General features: G+C 43.1%; 2 protein-coding genes across 2 annotated transcripts; one reads left to right on the forward strand and one right to left on the reverse strand.

Annotated features, from left to right (window-relative positions):
* Positions 1-843: 843 nt before the first annotated feature.
* LOC132393747 (fibrinogen-like protein 1-like protein) lies at positions 844-5,517 on the forward strand. Its single transcript, XM_059969145.1, has 3 exons — positions 844-1,010; positions 1,086-1,273; positions 2,680-5,517. Exons 1-3 carry the CDS (start codon positions 976-978, stop codon positions 3,366-3,368), a joined length of 912 nt encoding a protein of 303 aa, XP_059825128.1. The 5' UTR covers positions 844-975; the 3' UTR covers positions 3,369-5,517.
* A 7,457-nt stretch (positions 5,518-12,974) lies between these two features.
* Positions 12,975-16,873, reverse strand: tmem177 (transmembrane protein 177). Its single transcript, XM_059970336.1, has 2 exons — positions 16,807-16,873; positions 12,975-15,220 (listed from the first exon to the last, which is right to left on the reverse strand). The coding sequence occupies exons 1-2, from the start codon at positions 16,854-16,856 to the stop codon at positions 14,278-14,280; spliced, it is 993 nt and encodes a 330-aa protein (XP_059826319.1). The 5' UTR covers positions 16,857-16,873; the 3' UTR covers positions 12,975-14,277.
* Between the last annotated feature and the right edge of the window lie 2,986 nt (positions 16,874-19,859).

Below are 19,859 nucleotides of genomic sequence, written 5' to 3' on the forward strand. Positions count from 1 at the left end.
GCCAGCCTGCAAAGCCTACATTCCTTGAATGAATATACAATCAGTGTCTATTTTATTAGGTACACCTGTATACCTGCTTGTTGATGCAAATATCAAATCGGACAATCAAGCAGCAGCAACTCAATACATAAGAGCATGCAGACACGGTCAAGAGGTTCAGTTGTTGTTCAGACCAAACACCAGAATGGGGAAGAAATGTGATTCAAGTGAATATGATTGTTGGTATCATAGTGAATGGCATGAGTATCTCAGGAACTACTGATCCTCTGTGATTGTCATGCACAAGTCTCTAGAGTTTACAGAGAATCGTGTGAAAAACAAAAATAGAACATCCAGTGATGGTGGTTCTGTGTCTTCTTAATGAGAAAGGTCAGAGGTGAGTGGCCAGACTGGGCCAAGCTGACAGTAACACAAATAACCACATGTTGCAACAGTGGTGTGCAGACGAGCATCTCTGAATGCCCAACACACCAAACTTTGACATGGACGAGCTACCATAGCAGAAGACCATGAACATACATTAGGTACAGGAGTATCTAATAAATTGGCCACTGAATGTTCATTATAAAATACTTGGGAAATAAAAATGACATTAAAACAAAACTTAGATTGGCTAATGGTAGCTATAGAGAAAGTAAACAAAATCATCCATATGAAATATAATTATTCATTCTGAGGTTTCGCAACTGTGCATGAGGAGAGAATGCGATTCAACAGAATAGATAAAATTAATACATTTATGGTTGTTTTATTACTTCTGTAAACATGGGCAGTTTTGTTCAAGATGAATAGTTTACCTGAAACATGCATGATATGCAAGATAACAATTAATGGCCCCTACCATATGCTCCAGCTGTTAAGGCATTTACAATCCATTGAGGACATTTGAAATATAAACACAGTTAATGTTTAACAGCTTGTGACAATTTACATTCAAGTCTTTTGTATAAAAGCAAAGAGTAAACTGCTGAATTTATGTGCTGCTTTATCTCCTTCCAGCAGGACTCCCGGTAAGTTTGGAGAAATTGAGAGCAGATTTAAAATTTAAATTATAAGCTTAACTAATGTGACTTATCCTTTTACAGGAAGCCAGTCATGAACATCCAAATGCAATTGTTGGCTCTCACAGTTCTGATACTGTCTCCCCAAATCTTCGTGGACGCAGATGGCCAGCTATATAATATCGTTCAAGAGAACGTGAAGAATGCTAACTTGCTGTCTCGAGATAATGTAGATAGAATCATAAATGCGAGGGATCTGCTGATGAGAAAAGGTAAGCTGCTTCAATGACTTGCATTCACTCCATAATTTATTTTAAAAATTGCACTTTCTTGTTTGCTGGTATAAAGTATTACTGGTCTTATAGCACAACTGGCAATAGGGAATTAGTTTTGTCAGGGTCCTGAATCAGAATCAGGTTTAATATCACTGGCATATATCATGAAATTTATTATGCAGCATCAGTACATTGCAATACATTCAGAACTATAAATTACAATATGAAATATAGATATAAAATTAAATAAGAAGTGCAAAATGAGAACCCAAAAAGGAAAACAAACAGTGTTCCATGGGTTCATTGTCCATTCAGAAATCTGATGGCGGTGGGGAAGAAGCTGTTCCTAAAACATTGAGTAAGTGTCCTTCTTGCTTTGTGAACATGCATATTCTCCATGGCATCACATTTAAAACAAAAGCAAGAAACAAAGGGAGTGAGAGAGAAAGCCCAAAGAAGAGAAAATCTGCAGATGCTGAAAACTCAAGCAACACACACAAAATGCTGGAGGAACTCAGCAGGCCAGGCAGCATCTATGGAAAAGAGTACAGTCGATGTTTTGGATCAAGACTCTTCAGCAGGACTCAGAGAGAAAGCTACCCTTTACACAGAAACTTAGGGATACTAACATCTGACAGTCTATGAAGAATATAACTATTTACCATAGTTGTTCACAAACTTAACAGAGACATAGTCTTCAATGATAATACTTACATCATCCTCAGGATGGTCCAAAGTGCTTCAGCCATTGATGCAGTTCAGTGTCATCACCTGTTTTGGAAGTGGAAGATACACTTTGCAAAGCCAGCCAGTCAAATAAAGTACCCTGTTCAGAGATGACATTTGAAATAGCACCAGGAGATTTTAACTGGATTTCAACTTTATCCAAACACATCTCTCAGAAAACAGCATACAAATAAGAGATTAACAAATCTGTTAATCTTGCATACGATCCCACTATCCTAACTTAGAGGAAACTATTTAACAAAGTAACAGTGTTCAAACCCAGCTGATCTGAGGTAGAAAATCTGAACCCTAAAAAGATTCTGGGCTTACAAGGAAATGGCAGCTAATGCAATTCAACTTTAATGTACTCATTGTGGAAGGTTCTTTAGGAAAGTAATATTTTCATTTTAAGTGACCAAATAAATTTTCTAGTATTGTAAAATGTAATGAGCAACAAACAGTTCTGCCAGATTAAACTGCCTTATAATGGAAGAACAAGTCAGACTGAGGAAGAAACAGGTATTTAATTATTACATTTCATCTTAGATTGTATTGGTTATTCAAAATTTGCAAGATTCTCAAAGATTTGTAATTATATTTGCTAAAATTATGCATGACTATAATGCAAAAATATTGTTCAAATTATATGAAATAAAATTTAATTCTTTATATTCCAGCAAGAAAAGCAAAGGACTGCAATGAACTCTTTCGCCATGGTTATACAATGAGTGGTCTCTATGTAATCCAGCCTGATCCTGTGGACAAAACACCCTTATTAGTGGTGAACTGTGAGATGGAGTACGACTGTGGTGGATGGACTGTATTAGAGCGGAAGTCCAGATCAAGCCCACTAACGTGGAATGAAACCTGGACCACATACCAGTATGGGTTTGGGAACATTTTGGCTGACCATTATCTTGGCAATGAGTACATATATTTCTTAACCAATCAAATGTGGTATAAAGCCAGAGTTGTTCTGGAAAAGAACAGAAATGGAAAAAAGATTCAGAGATTTGCAGAGTATGACATTTTCCGGGTAGGTCCAGAGAAGTATAATTACCCTCTGTATCTTGGTGCATATAAAGGTAATGCTGGGGATGCTCTGTCTGTACCAGGTAACATGGTTGATAATTTGCCTTTTAGTACAAGGGATAAGGATTCGGATTTGGATTCACAAAACTGTGCCAATAAGTATGGTGGCGGGTGGTGGTTCAATACTTGTCCTTCGCGAGAACCCTTTGCTATGTTAACCAAAAAGGAATCAATTTACTGGGAACCCTATGGCGATGACGCTGAGCATGTCACCATTCTGGTCAGGTCTGTCAATATGTACTGCCGTAAAAAGGGACTGATATCAAAAATATAACTGTATTTCAACATGCAGTATTTTGTGTAACCAGCTAATACAATGCTTGCTATTCATGTTATAGTCTAGAAATAAACTTCATTAAAGCACCTGAGTTTGTTTCAGTTCCCAAATTGCATGTACCTGTACATCCTGTGTTGTTTATGAGAGTGTGTGCAGGCTGCCCTGCATACAGAAGTTAGTAAAGTTTTTGTCTAAAAACTATTGATTGGGCTGGGCTGGCTGCTGTGGTTTAATGTCATTGATATCGATAGCAGGGGAAATTAGCAATAGATATTCCAACTGCCAGCACCGGCTTTCCGCCCCACCAAGAGCATACATTACTTTTTGAACACAAGAGATTATTCTGCAGATGCTGGAAATCTTCAGCAACACACACAAACGCTGGAGGAACTCAGCAGGTTGGGCAGCATCTTTGGAGGGGAACAAACATTTGACGTTTCAGGCTGAGACCGGTCATCAGGACTGGAAGGGAGGAGGCCAAAAGACAGAATAAGAGAGTGGGTCAGGAGAAGGGGTGGAGTACAAACTGGCAGGTGCTAGGTGAGAAGAGGTGAGGGGGAAGGTGGGTTGGAAGAGGGGGGTGCAGAAGTAAGAAGCTGAGAGGTAATAGGTGGAAGAGATAAAGGCCGAAGAAGAATAAATCTGGTAGGAGAGGGCAGTGGACCTTGGAGAATCATACTAGGTTTCCAAGGCGCAGGCCTGGGCAGGGTTGTATGGGAGACCGGCAGCTGCCCAAGCTGCAAGCCTTCCCTTCTCCACGCCACCGATGTTGTCCAAGGGAAGGGCACTAGGACCCAAGCAGCTTGGCACCAGTGTTGTCACAGAGCTCAAGGGCACAACACGCTGCCTCAGCTGAGGCTCGAACCAGTGACCTTCAGATCACTAGACCGATGCCTTATCCACTAGGCCACGCGCCAACACTTGAGGAGAATCAGAGGGTGGTGATAGGCATGTGAGAAGAGAAGGTGTGAGAGAGAGTACTAGAATTGTAAAAAGAGGTAAGGGGGTGGGAGAGAGAAGTAATTATAATCTCAGATGCTCTAGAATTATTATTGATGTGTCTTTAACAACACCATAAGACCTAGGAGCAGAATTAGGCTTTTTGGCCCATTGAATCTGCTCCACCATTCCAACATGGCTGACTTATTATCCCTCTCAACCTCCTTCTCCTGCCTACTCCCCGTAACCTTTGATGCCCTTACTAATCAAGAACCCATCAACCGCTGCTTTAAATATATCCAATAGATATTATACATTGTCACATACAAAGGCAATTCTAGCACTTCTCATACTCCCATAGCTCTTAGACCAACACCTGAATATGAAGTAGAGAGACCCATATTATATGCAATGCGTATTGCAGCAGCAACACACAAGGGGCTGGAGTAACTCGGCTGGACGAGCAGCATGTATGGAGAGGAATGGGTGGCAAATGCCGCGGGTTGACCATAGATGCCGACCTCCAGTGCTTTGTGTCTTGGTCCAGATTCTAGCATCTGCAGTCTCTTGTGTCTTCATAATGCAACAGCCTTGGTATGTACACAAACTGCTTTCCAGAGGGCTCAGAAAGAAATTGACAGAGTTACCAACAATGTCACATCACCACACAATTGAGGGCTAAATGAGCAAAACAGCCAGAGGTTTCACATTTCATAGAAAAATAGAATGCTCTCCTCGAAGGAAGAACACATGCAGCTGGCTTGGGATATTGCTTCCAGCTGCTCACACGCAGGTTGGATGCTGGGTGTACAACTATGGTGAAATCAGATTTCTTTAGTTGTCTCATCACCACAACGAAGTGAATACATTGGCCATTCACATTGTTCAGTTATTTCTTTTAAAGTAATTTCTCTGCTAAATTTGGAGAAATTCATTTTCATTCCATCCCTACATATGTGTGGCCACTTTATTAGGTACTCCTGTACACCTCCCTAATGCAAACATCTAATCAATCACATGGCTACAGCTCAATGCATAAAAACATGCAAACATGGTCAAGGGGATCGGTCTTTGTTCAGACTGAACATCAAAATGGGGAAGAAATGTGAGCTAAGTGTCTGAGAAATGATTGTTAGTGCCAGATGGGGTAGCATCTCAGAAACTGCTGATCTCCTGGGATTTTCTCCCACAACAGTCTCTAGGCCATGGATTCCCAAACATTTTTCATGCCATGGACCTCTACCATTAACTGAGGGGTTTATGAACTCCAGGTTGGGAACCCCTGGCCTAGAGTTTCCAGAGAATGGTGTGAAAAACAGAAAAAACATCCAGCAGTTCTGTGGGCGAAAACGCCTTGTTAATGAGAGAGGTCAGAGGAGAATGGCCAGGCTTGTTTAAGCTGACAGGAAAGTGACAGTAACTCATTTAATCATGTTTTACAACAGTGGTGTGCAGAAGAGCATCCCTGAATGTGTAACATGTCAAACCTTGAAGTGGATGGACTACAGCAGCAGAAGGTCACACTGGGTTCCACTCTTATACCTGATGAACTGGCCCTGAGTGAATATCACTGCTTTAAACACCTCTGAACTGATTGAATAGATAGTAAACAACATTGAATTACGCTCTGTATGATAGAGACACTTCTAGCACCTGATTGTCAGAATCATGTTTTTATCACTAACATACCATATGTTGTGAAATATGTTGTTTTGCCGCCAGCTGTACAGTGCAACACATAAAAAAACTATAAATTACAGAAATAAAGAGTGAAAAAGACGAATAAGAAGATAACCTGATAGTGGAGAGGAAGAAGTTGCTCTAAAACATTGATTGCGGACTTTGGACTCCTCCTGTACCTTCTCGCTGAACATTATTAACACAAAGAGGGAGGGCAGCTCCCAGTAAGGGTCTTCAACGATGGATGCTGTCTTCTGAAAATAGCCTCAGAGGTGGGTTGGGTCATCCCTGTGATGAAGCTGTCAGAGCCGACAAGCCTCTGCAGCCTTTTGTGGCCCTGTGCACCGGAACCCCCATTCCAGACAGTGATGCACTCCACCCTACATCTGTCCTCATTGGGACTCAACACCCCTCTCTGTAACTGAACCTTGGACTTCTCAACAGGAAGACCCCGGTCAGCCTGAGCTAACAGCAGCATCTCACACTCCATCACGCTGAGCACTGCTGCTCCCCAGAGCAGTGTGCACAGCCCATCGCTGACTCACGACCATACGGCCAGATTTAGCTCATCAAGTTCACTGACGCTAACACAGTGGTTAGCCTCATCAGCAACAAGGAGTCAGCATACAGAGAGGAGGTGGAGAGGCTTGTGAAATGGTGTGAGAACAACAACCTGAGTCTCAACGTGGATAAGACAAGATATCATTGTGGGCTTCGGGAAGGTACAGATCCACCACTCTCCATTGCATATCATAGAAACATAGAAAATAGGTGCAGGAATAGACCATTCGGCCCTTTGAGCCTGCACCGCCATTCAGTATGATCATGGCTGATCATCCAACTCAGAACCCTGTACCTGCTTTCACTCCATACCCCCTGATCCCTTTAGCCACAAGGGCCATATCTAACTCCCTCCTAGATATAGCTAATGAACTGGCCTCAACTGTTTCCTGTGGCAGAGAATTCCAGATTCACCACTCTCTGTGTGAAATTTTTCCGCATCTTCGTCCTAAAAGGCTTCCCTTTCATCCTTAAACTGTGACCCCTCGTTCTGGACTTCCCCAACATTGGGAACAATTTTTCTGCATCTAGCCTGTCCAATCCCTTTAGAATTTTATACGTTTCAATAAGATCCCCCCTCAATCTAAATTTCAGTGAGTATAAGCCTAGTCAATCCAGTCTTTCTTCATATGAAAGTCCTGCCATCCCAGGAATCAATCTGGTGAACCTTCTTTGTACTCCCTCTATGGCAAGAATGTCTTTGACTCAGATTAGGGGACCAAAACTGCACAAAATACTCCAGGTGTGGTCTCACTAAGGCCTTGTACAATTGCAGTAGAACTGTATTCGAATCCTCTTGCTATGAGTGCCAACATACCATTCGCCTTTTTCACTGCCTGCTGTACCTGCATGCCCACTTTCAATGACTGGTGTACAATGACACCCAGGTCTCGTAGCACCTTCCCTTTTCCTAAACGGCCACCATTCAGATAATAATCTGTTTTCCTGTTCTTGCCACCAAAGTGGATAACCTCACATTTATCCACATTAAATTGTAACTGCCATGAATTTGCCATCAATGGCTCTGCTGTGGAGAGTGAAGTTCTTTGGTGTGCATATCAATGAATGATCTAACCTGGACCCACAACAGCTCTTCATTAGTCTAGAAAGAACAGGAAAGTCCACATTTAATGTGGAGATTGAAACGTGAAGGTTCCCAGTCCCCACTCTAACAGTTTTCTACTGGAGCACCATCAAGAGTCCTGTCTAGTTGAATCATTTTGTGGTGTGGAAGCTGCAAGGCATCAGACTGCAGGACCCTACAGAGGGCAGTAAAAAACCACCAAGAGGATCACTTCCCTCCTCCCTATTTGTGAAACTTACTTGGAGCATTGCAAAAGGTCCAGAGCATTGTCGAGAATCCCTACCACTCATCCCACAATCTCTTTGACCCCCTACCGTCAGGAAGGATGTACAGCGATATCAGGACTAGGACTGCCAGACTGGGTAACAGCTTCTTTCCTCAGGTTGTGAGACTAATGAATACCATCGAGGTCTCATCACTAAAACAGCAAACTGTTTACTAAACTGTTTACCTGTGTTGCACACTACGTGCATTTTGAATTATATTTTATTAACTTATTTATGGTATAATATTTTGGTTTATGTGCTGTGTGTGGTATATTTGCAGGTGCACCATGGTTTGGAGAAATGTTCATTTGATTGCTTACATGTACAGTCAGATGACAAAAAACTTGAACTTACAGTGTAGTAATTTGTAAGTCTTCGGTGAAGTACCAAATCTCCTCAAACTGCTAATGAAGTTAAGCTGTTGGGGAGCCTTCGTTGTGACTGCATCAATATGCTGGGCCCAGCACAAATCCTCTGAGATATTGATGCCTAAGAACTTGAAGCTGTACACCCTTTCCACCGCTGACTTGTATGTGATTTCCAAATTTCCCCTTCCTGAAGGTGATAATCCTGGGAAGAGCTGTGCACCTTACATCAATGGTGGGCAGACTAATTGTCAGGAGTTATAAGCATTGGATTCTAGTTAAATGTTTGCAAAGTTCCCCATGATAAGCTCATTCAGAAAGTCAGGAGAGATGGGATCCATGGATGTAGAATTGGTTTGGCCACACAGAGAGTGGGAGTAGATGGAGTGTATTCTGCCAGCTTAGTGCAAGTGGAGTTCTGCAGGGAACTCGTCTGGGATCCTTATTATGATATTTCATAAATGATTTGAATGAGGGAGTGGAAGGCAGTGGGTTTATAAGTTTAAAGACAACACAAAGATTGGAAGTATTGAGGATATTGTCGGTGTAGGTTATAACACCATATAGATAGGATGCTGGGCAGAGAATTGGTGACAGAAATCAAAGCTTCAAAGTACATTTATTATCAAAGTACAGTCAGCCCTCCTTATCCGCAGGGGATTGGTTCTGGGACCCCCTCCCCGCAGATGCTCAAGTCCCTTGTTTAACGTGTATCAGTGCGGTGGTCTTCAGGACCCAGCGGAACCCCGGACTTTATTTAATGTGTCTCCGTGCGCTGGACATTAGGACCTGGCGGTGCAGCTCTGAATCCGCAGTGTTTCTGTTCACGAAAATAATCACGATCACGATTGAAAATAAGGTGGAAGTAATAACATGATCGGAAAGAGGTGAAACGCCATCGGTCATTAGAAAATCGTTAGGCTACAATTGGTCAACAATCAGAACAATTTTAATGGAGCATATGAAAGGCACTGCCCCGATGAAATCTACAATTATTACTAAGCAACGTAGTGGTTAAGTTATTGAAATACGCATGTTTCTTAAATTTTTTATATGCATAGAAAGGTAAAATATGTACTATATACTAAGATAAAGGTTTGACTCACTGACGCTGAATAATACTGGATGTACCTGTTCCGACTTCAAATCCGACTTAAAGATGGACTCAGAAACAGAACTCATTCATAACCCGGGGACTGCCTGTACTTTTAAGTCATTTCTAGATTACTTATAATACCTATTACAATGTAAATGCTATGTATATAGTTGTTATACTGTATTGTATAACATATATTGTTTAGGGAATAATGACAAGAAAAAATAGTCTGTACATGCTCAAGCAACGAGTGCTGGAGAGAGAACTTCCGGGTTTTCCCGATTCCGCGCATACTGAATCCGTGGATAAGGAGGGCCGACTGTATGTGCAGTTTACAGCCTTGACATTCATTTTTCCGTGGATCAATCTGGAAGTATGAAATGATACACTTTGGTAAATCAAATTTGAAAGCTGAGTACAGAGTTATGGCAGAATTCTTAGCAGTGTGGAGGAACAAAGGGATCTTGGGGTCCAAGTCTTCAAAACCCTCAAAGTTGCCATGCAAGAAGATAGGGTGTTTAAGAAGGCATATGGTGTATTGTCCTTCAATATTCAGGACAGCTGCAAGGTTATGTTATAAAACTCTGGTCCGACCACCCTTGGGAGTATTGTATTCAGTTCTGGATGTCTCATTATAGAAAGAATTTGGAAGCTGTAAAGAGCTTGCAAAGGAGATTTACTAGGATGCTGCCAGGATTAGAAAACATGTCTTATGAGGAGAGGTTGAGTAAGCTATGGTGTCTATCTTTGGAGTGAAGAAAGATGAGAGGTGACTTGACAGAGGTGCTTAACATGGTGAGAGGCATATGACTCTACACGAAGATGGAGTGGACAGCCTATACCTTTTTCCCAGGCGGCAATGACCAATATCAGATGACATCTGTTGAAGGTGAGTGCAGAAGATTTTAGGGAAGATAGTTTTTTTTAAACACAGAGAGTGGTTAGTCCATGGGACTGCACAGCTGGGGTAGTGGTACAGGCTGGTACAATAATGACATTTAATATTAGATAGGCACACAGATGTAAAGAAAATGGAGAGTTATGGGTTGCATAGGAGGAAGAGTTAGATTATTCACAGTGGTTTATATAGGTCAGCACATCTTGGGCCGAAGGGTCTGTACTGTGCTGTGCTGTGCTGATGTTCTAAATCCAGAATCTATTCCTTGGTCTTGTTAGATCCTAAGGGGATTATGAAATATGGTGGAAGATTGGGAAACTAGCACTGAGGTAAAAGATTAGCCACCATCTTACTGACTGACATTTTTGTATGTGTTATCAGCTTCCATTTCTCATATTCTTCAATTTTTTACAAAATGCCTACTTTATCCTCAAATTTTATTCAAATGAGCTATATACAGTAAATTTATGGCCATTGGAGCTCTAGAAAACTTTACCGGGTGCAAATACAGACATAGCTCTTCATCTGGAATTTCAGATCCTTTGTTCTTGGATCATCTTGGGGAGCCAGAACCACACACAAGGAAAGTTGGCGTAGAGACATAGATGCTCATTGAGAGTGAAGAAGAAGAAAGCCCTTAACTCTGAGTGGAGTCATTGCGATGCCATCGTGATGGCATTATTTTTACGAGGCCGAGCTGCTAGCTCAACGCTCAACCCAGCATGGATGGAAAGCCTGCAAGGGGGCTTGCTGGATTTGAACTCGGGAGCCTTCGCTCCGAAGTCCAGCCCTGATGCCACTACGACTCCAGCTGGCTGCTCATTGAGAGTGTCTCTGTATAAATCTGCTGGTAAAATTTAAGATCTGCAAATTCTTGTTTGTGCAATTAATCTAAAAAAAAGAACAAAAGGATTGGCTTTATTTGTCTAATGTACATTGACAGACTGTCGTTTTTGCATCAATTCGAATTAGTGAAGATTGTGCTGGGGGCAGCCTGCAATTTTCTGGCACCAACATAGCATGCCCACAACTCACTAACTCTCATCGTATGCCTTTTGAAATGGTGGAGGAAACCATAGAGCTCCAAGGAAACCCATGCGGTCACGAGAGATTGTACAAACTCCTTACAGACCGCAGCAGGGATTGCACACTGACTGGTGATCTCTGGTGCTGATAGCATTATGCCAACCGCGACACTATAGTGCAAACTTTATTCCGAGTGCCATGCCGAATACACTGGATTGTCATATCAAAGCAGGAATAATGAGAAGTGAACCAGAGAAACAAACTTCAGTATTCCTCTTTTTAAGAGATCGTTTAGGCTGCCAGAGCTTTAATGTGATGATTTTTGGAATTGGGAGTGAGAAATTGAAACTTCTGAGGGAAATTGTCTGCAGTAGTTAAATCACCAGTGGAGGGAATGAGAGATTTTCCATTGTTTTTTTTTATCCAGTACTAACCAGAAATCAGGGTTATTGTTATTTCTCGACAGGTTGAATAGTGAATCATAATAAATGACTGACCTTTAAATTTAGTTCTCTTTATGAAGTACTCAATTTCTTTCTCCGAAGTGTTCTCAGAAATCAACGTAAGCAAACAAGTAAAACTGGACTGGTATCAAAGCTCGCTAAAGCTTGATAACATTAGAGATGCCCAGTGACTGTAGCAGTCCAAAAGAGAGTCACAGTCCAGCTGCCAGCTGTCGAAGGGCTTATATACTCACAAAACAGAATCTGGTACCATCACTGACAACAGCACATCCCACCCTGATGAGCTTATCACATTCTATACATGTTTTGAACAGAAAGGAATGGGTACGTCACCACCCATCCTGAGAGTTTCCAGTGTACTTGAATCTACAGTTAACTTTGTGGACGTAAGATCAGTTTACCAGAGGATAAGCCGAAGGAAAGCATCAGGTCTGGATCATCTCCCTGGCTGTGTCTTTAGACCTTGTGTAGATCAGCTGGTGGGGGTATTTGCAGACATTTTTAACTTTTCCTTGTTTAAGTCTGTTTTTCCCTCCTGCTTTAAGAACACTACCTTTTTCTTTCTTGAACACTGGGATGATAATGAGCCGTAACAAATACTGCTCAGTGGCTCTGACATCTACCAACATGAAATGCTTCCACAGGCTGGTCATGGTATCCATCACCTCCAACTTTCCAGACAACTTCAACCCACGGCAAATTCCCCAGCACTGAACCAGGTTTACAGTCGACAGTATCTCCCTGACCCTACACTCACCCGTGGATCCTATGTCAGCCTATTGCTTGTTGACTATAATTCTACCTTCAATACAATTCTTCTAAACAAACTCATCACCGAACTCTGGACCCTGGGAGTTAATGCCTCTCTCTGAAACCAGATTCTAGACTTCCTGTTTAGACCACAGTCATTAAGGATAGGTAGCAACATCACTGTCATGATTATTTTAAACACTGAATTGGACTGGTTTTGCAAAAGGTTAGGTACTCAGTCCCCTATTCCACTCCCTGAACGTTCTCAGTAATCAACATAATCAACCAAATAAAACTGGACTGGTATCAATGCTGGGTAAAGCTCAGAGACAGTAGCAGTCCAAAAGAGAGTCATCAGCTGTGAGCTGTGGCAGGGCTAACATACTATACCGGGTCACAAAACAGAGTCTGGTACCATCACTGACAACAGCACATCCACAACCCCCCCCCCCCCCCCCCCCCCGATGAGCTTAACATGACTGTGTGAACAGATTCTGCTCCAACTCCATCTACAGGGTTGCAGATACCACCACCACAGTGGGCTGAATCTCAAATAACATTGAGTCAGACTACAGGAAGTGCAGAGAGAGCTTAGTGACATGGTGTCATGACAGCAACCTTCCCGTCAATGCCAACAAGACAAAAGAGCTGGTCACTGACTTCAGGAAGGTGGGTGGTACATATACTTCTGTCTACACCGACAATTCCGAGGTCGAGAGGGTGGAGATCTTCATGGTTCTAGGAGTGAACGTCACCTGTGCTGGTCCAGCTACATTGATGTCACGGTCAAGAAAGCTCACCAGCGCCTCTACTCCCTCAGGAGGCCAACAAAATCTGGCATGTGCTCATTGACCTTTACCAACTTTTATTGATGTGCCACAGAAAGCATTCTATCTGGATGTATAATGGGTTGGTATGGCAACTGGTCTGCACGTGACCACAAGAATCTGCATCCAGCTCGGCACATTACAGGAACCAGCCTCCCCTCTATGGACTTTGTCTAGACGGCTCACTACCTCAGTAAAGCACCCAGCATAATCAAAGACAAAACCTACCATAGACATTCTGTCTTCTCCCCTGACCTATCGTACAGAAGACATGAAGGCTTGACAGTATGACCCACTGGGCTGAAGGACAACTTCTAATAGACTCTTAAACGGAGTTGGCTCCACAGTCTGCCTCGTTGTGATCCTGCACCTTCTCGTTGACCTGCACTGTACATTCTCTGCTTTGTTATTGTTTTACCTTGTTCTACCTCAGTGCACTCTGATCTGTATGAACAGTATGCAAGACAAGCTTTGCACTGTATCTTGGTGCATGTGACAATAATAAACCAATACCAATGTCTAATAGGCTATAGAGTACAACGCCCATTTGTGAACAATAAAAAGTAAAATGAAGCAGAAATTTTTCTCCATAGTCAAACAACTTCTATTTTTCTGTGTATTTTACATTTAAGTTTCAAAAACTCAATATGAATGTTAACACTTTTGTCAACGATCAATAACTCAGCCCTGCACGACTCAGATTTCGGAAGCAAGTTTGATTTTTGACATATTATAAATGCCAGAGACACATTCCATTTTTGTTCAGGCTTCATTCATAACCATGTGCCTGTAATGAGGAGGTAGTGGGTGCAGATGGTTCTCACACAGAAACTTTGAGGAAGCAGAGGCTCAGCAAAACACAAAATTGGGATGAGAGTCAAGTGAAACGGAAGGAAGTTGCAAGTGGCACGTGGAGGTTTGCCAATAAATACCATCGGATCAATTTTATATCAGCAATCTTTCAGGGTGTTTTCCAGCATCTCTTTCCTGGCGGTGTAGGGAGCATGTTTTAGTCGGAACCAGTGCTTTGGGAAGAGGTTTCCGTTTGTGGCATACATTTCCATTCCCATCTTGCCTAGTAGGGAACGGAAAGTTCGATTCCGTGCAAGAATTTTATCGTAAAACTCAATGCCTCCCTTGGCGTAACTCTTGGATATGGTAGCTGTCTGGTGGTCTGATCTGTAGTCAAGCCAGTGATTGACTGCATCAGATAAAAGAAAATAGCCCACAAATCCAGTTGCTGCCGCAGCCAGGTTAAAAAGAGCCCGTAATAAAAAGGGGCCGGAGTAAAGGCCAAGGGCTTGCTTCGCTGCCAGGGCAGTCAAGTAGGTGCCTGCTAAACAGGCTGGCGCGACCACCGATTGAAGGACAGGGCCGTTGCTCTGCAAATACATAACCTCTCTTGCGATAGCAAACTTCTGGGCATTGGATGAAAAGGTGAGGGACTCTCTCAGAGATTTTCCCACCTCACTGTCCCACTTGATGTCCCTGCCATTAATCATGACAATTCGATTGGTTATTCCTTGCCCATCTTCCCCTGTGCTGTTGAAGTTGACAGGGATGCCAATCAGGGCGCCGCTAGGCAACCAGGGCACACCTGCACTCACAGGTTGAAAGCTGAAGGCCGCAAAGGCTGTATAATTCTGTGCAGACTCCACTCCCGCATCCTTCAGCACCTCTTGGAAAGTATCTTGCAACCTGTCTGGAAGTTCAGCAGGTACTCCCTTTGACCAAGCTTGATACAACTTTCCATACGTCCGCTGGGGAAATACATGACAGAAAACATTGGTGGCAAATAGTCCTCCACAGGAAACAGCTAACAACTTGACTCGATGTTTGCTGCCAAATAGCATCAGTTTCTTAAAAAACTGGCCTGCCATTGTCAGAACTTCTCTGTGAAACAAAATGTATATTCAGTTGCAGAGCAAATACATTGCAGAGCAAAATCAAGAACTTAAAACAGGGCTTTAACGTGATTCTACCATGATAGGGAATCAGGAACTGGAGGACACAGATTTAAGGTTAAAAGTCAAAATCAAAGTAAGCTTATTATCAAAGTATGTACTATACAGCCACCATACACTGCCCTGCGATTCATTTTCTTGCAGGCATTTATTGGAAAATAAAGAAATACAATAGAATTTAAGAAAACGACATAAACAACCAAGGTGAATTCAAATTGTGTGAATTTAAATAACTAACACTGAGAACATAAGTTGTAAAGTCCTTGAAAGTGAGCCCATGGATTGTGGAATCAGTTTAGTGTCAGACTGAGAAAAGTTATCCCCTCTGGTGGTTGAAGGGGAATAATTGTTCCTGAACCTGGTGACGTGGGACCTCCTTCCTGATGGCAGCAGTGAGAAGAGTGCACGGCCTGGATGGTGGGGGTCCATGATGATGGGTAGTGCTTTCCTGCAGCAGTGTGGGGAGGGCTTTGTCTGTCATGAACTGGGCTGTATCCATCACTTTCCGTAGACTTTTCCATTCCTGGGATTGATGTCTCCATATCATGGGAGGGACAGATTTAATAAGAACTTGAGGGGCAGCTGCTTTTCTTTACTGATAAAGTGTTGTACATACTATGACCTTCCAGAGGAAATGCTTCAGGCAAGATCAGGACGTACATTTGAAAGGCCCGTTGAACAGGTACATGGATAGGAAAAGTTTAGGAGGTTATGGGCCACACATTGACAACTGGGCCAAACTTGGATGGGAATCTTGGTTGGCCTGGACCAGTTGGGCTTGTTTCTGTGCCATGTGACTGATTTGAACTTGTGCAGAGACAAGCGGAGATCAAGGTCGTATCAATAGGATGAGATTAAAAGCTCCTGCGGAATAACCATGATGATGTCAGGTTGACATAGAGCTTGATGTCAATGATAAAAGCAACAAAGGAAGGTAAAGGTGCGGCCATATCATCAAACAAGGCATACACTGGAGACTTATCTGCAGAGCTCTCCTCTCACAATGAACCACAAGCTGCCAGGTTGGTAGTGGCTTTTGAAAATCGTGGCTTTGAAGGACCTGGAGGGTTTTCAGGAACATAGCTTGGGAGGAGAGAGAGGGTGGGGGTGTTTGTGCAGGATTCGGGGAAGATCTCAGGAGGGATCCCTCGGGTGGTGGGTGAGATCCTAGGAGAGATCCCGAGGGGGAGCGGGTGAGATCCTAGGAGAGATCCGGGGGGAGGGGTGAGATCCTTGGAGTGATCCGGGGGGGGGGGGGTGGGTAGATTTCAGGAGGGATCCCTGGGTAGGCCTGATATCCCAGGAGATAATCGTGGGGGAAGATCCGGGGAGGGATCGCGGGATGCCGGGGGGTGGGGGGCGAGCGGTGGTGAAGTGGTGACTTTTAGGTCTGCAGTAACAACTCCACTGTCAGTTCCTCCCGGACGGCCATTAGGCGCATTGGAGCGGCGGCCAACGGCCTCTCGGACCTTCACTCCGCTGCTATCCCCGACCCTCCCAAACGAACGCCTTTACCTCCAGCTCCAGCGACGTGACAACGCAGACAGACTCGTCGCAAAACACATCTACTTTACGCCACCTGCCTGTCGCAGTCGCCCAACATACGGCTGCGTTTCGATCACGTGGTCACCCGAGCGCGGAGAGATCGGTCATCGCCATCTTTGTAAGGTAGCGAATAACAATTGAATGGAAGGGCCATCTTTGTAAAGTCATATTAATTATAGCCATCTTTGTAAGGTCTTGTCAATCAGCAGCCATCTTTGTAGGGTCGGGTCATTGCATTGAAAACAATGCAGAGCCCTGTAAAACGAACATTAAGAATGAATTTTAGAATCTCCATCTTCACATTAATGCTTTTCACATTGGTTAATTTAATGCTGCAGGCCATTCAGACCAGTATTTTCACCAGAGTACTTTATGACTCTATTTCTGAGGGTAACTACCCAATTCCCGTTCCTTGCTGTTAATTCGTACACTTAAATATTTCTTCTTTATACACTTAACTGCTTGGTACAGAATACATCACCTTTATCTCTGCTGAATTACTATTCTGGGTGACAATGTTAAATTGTTTTACAATTTCAGGCAGAGAGTTGCACTACACAATATGATAGCACACTCAACACCAGTGTTTCTCTGGGAATGGGGCTAACACACCAATCCCCAGTGGGGGGTGGGGGGGTCAGCAGGGGAAAGGGGCACCAGTTTCAAGTTCTTTAGCATCAACATCTCCGAGGATCTATCCTGGGCCCAGCACATTGGTGGTATCATGAAGAAAACACTCTGTGATTAGGAGTTTGAGGAGATTTGGTATGTCATTAAGAATACTCGCAAATTTTTACAAATGTACGGCGGAGAGATTCTGATTGCCTCACAACCTGGTGTGAACCGTTCAATGCACAGGATCACAAGAAGCTGCAGGGAGTTGTAGATGCAGCCAGATTCATCACGAGCACAACCTTGCCTGCCATCGAGGACATCTTCAGGAGGCGGTGCCTCAGGAAGGCGGTATCCATCATTAAATATCTCCACAATCCGGGACATATCCTCTGTGTGTTATTGCTATCAGGAAGGATCCAAATTGAGATTTATTTATCACACATACATTAAAACATACCATGAAAGGTGTCATTTGTGTTAACGATCAACACTCCGAAAGATGTGCTGGAGACTGCCCACAAGTGTCCTACACATTCTGGTGCCAACATAACAGGGTATACAGGTTTCAGAACAGCTCCTTCCCCTCTTCCATCAGATATCTGATAGTCCGTGCACACATGAACTCTATCTTGTTATTCACCATTTGCACATTTTTTATAACTTATAGAAATTTTAATGACTTGTACTACATTGCTACTGCAAACTTTTTAAGAAATCATGATATGTGCCCATGGTAATAAATCTGATTCTGATTCTAATTCTGAGATTCACAATAAATTTCTGTGCACCACCATACCATGAAGTTCAGGTAAGGAGTTTTTAAAGTGTCACACCTGCCTCAAAAGCCACAAAAAGCAGTGATCTCTGCCTTCCTGTATTCCAGGAAAAGCAGGACACCATCCTACTCGACACTTTAGCACCCTCACGTTTGAACATTTCTGTTTGTTTAACTCTGCTGAGCAGAAATCAGCGGTCAATTTTCCTTTTAAAACCAGTTGAAATTGACACTTTGACAGATATACTCTGGATGTAAATTACCCAAAGATGTGTGTTCCTTCTTTATAAATAAGATTTTTCTCATTACAACGATAACTCATTTGATTGCCAGCTATTAGAATCATGGAATCATTAAATCACAGAGGTTCATTTGGCCCTGTGAGTTGGTGTCAGAAACTTGAAAACAACAAAACCACCCACTTCTCTCTTCCTGCTGATTATTTTCTCTTTCAGTACCTTTTTGAAAGTGGTAGGCGCTAAGTTGTCCTTTACAACTGCAGATGTGTTCAAAGTTAGTTGGCAAAGTGAAGGAGGTAAATGTTGGTAATTGAAAGGAACTGCTACCATAATGAAGTGGAAGTTGACAAACTGCTTCATAGTTAGCAACAGCTTGATAGTTTCAGCTGAAGAAATAATGTGCTATCCGATAATTGTGTCTCTGTCATCAGATTCCTAAGAAGTCCATGAACCCTTGATCACTATCTATCTACTTTTGCTCACTTTTTTGTCTCTCACACACACACACACACACACACACACACACACACACACACACATTTATTTTTCACCCTCCCTAGTGTTGCCACCATGCCCTCATGCACCTCCTTGGGTGATAAGCCCTTGAGACCGAGGTAGCGGATGACTGCACGAAGGCCAATGTTGTCCATTTTCTCAGACAGTGCTGACTTGTAATTTTCAATTACCTGAAACAAAAATACCACAAAAGTTATTAACTTCAAACTTTCTGCATAATCACTCAAAGAGTTGAATTGCACGTGCATGTAACAAGAGCTGTATAACTCATCTCCTTCTACCTTAGGCCATGAACTTATCAATCACCCCTGCTGTGGACACTTTCTGGAGGTCCAAGACGTACTGGCCACTTCATTAGGTACAGGAGCGTGATCTTCTGCTGCTGTAGCCGACCCACTTCAACTTCGATATATTGTGCATTCAGGGACGCTCATCTGCACAGCACTGTTGTCATGCGTGCTTATTTGAGTTACTGTCACCTTCCTGTCAGCTTGACCCAGTCTGGCCATTCTCCTCTGACCGCTCTCATTAAAAACACACACACAATGCTGGAGGAACTCAGCAGGTCTGAGGAGAATGGGGATCTGTGGGAACACAGGGTTGTTTATCTGTGGGGATAAACAAACAGTTGACATGGACCGGAATAGAAGGGAGAAGGCACCAAAATAAAAAGGTGGGGGGAGGGGAGGACGAGCTAGAATGTGATCGGTAAGCCAGATGGGTAGGAAAGATAAAGGGCTGGAGAGGAAGGAGAGGAGAGTGGACCATGGGAGAAAGAGAAGGAGGAAGGGACACAGGGGGAGGTGCTAGGCAGGTGAGAAGTGGTGAAGAGGCTAGAGTGGGGAATAGAGGAAAAGGGAGGAAGGGGGGATTTTTTT

This window comes from Hypanus sabinus, chromosome 5, assembly GCF_030144855.1.
Source record: "Hypanus sabinus isolate sHypSab1 chromosome 5, sHypSab1.hap1, whole genome shotgun sequence".
Taxonomy (NCBI): domain Eukaryota; kingdom Metazoa; phylum Chordata; class Chondrichthyes; order Myliobatiformes; family Dasyatidae; genus Hypanus; species Hypanus sabinus.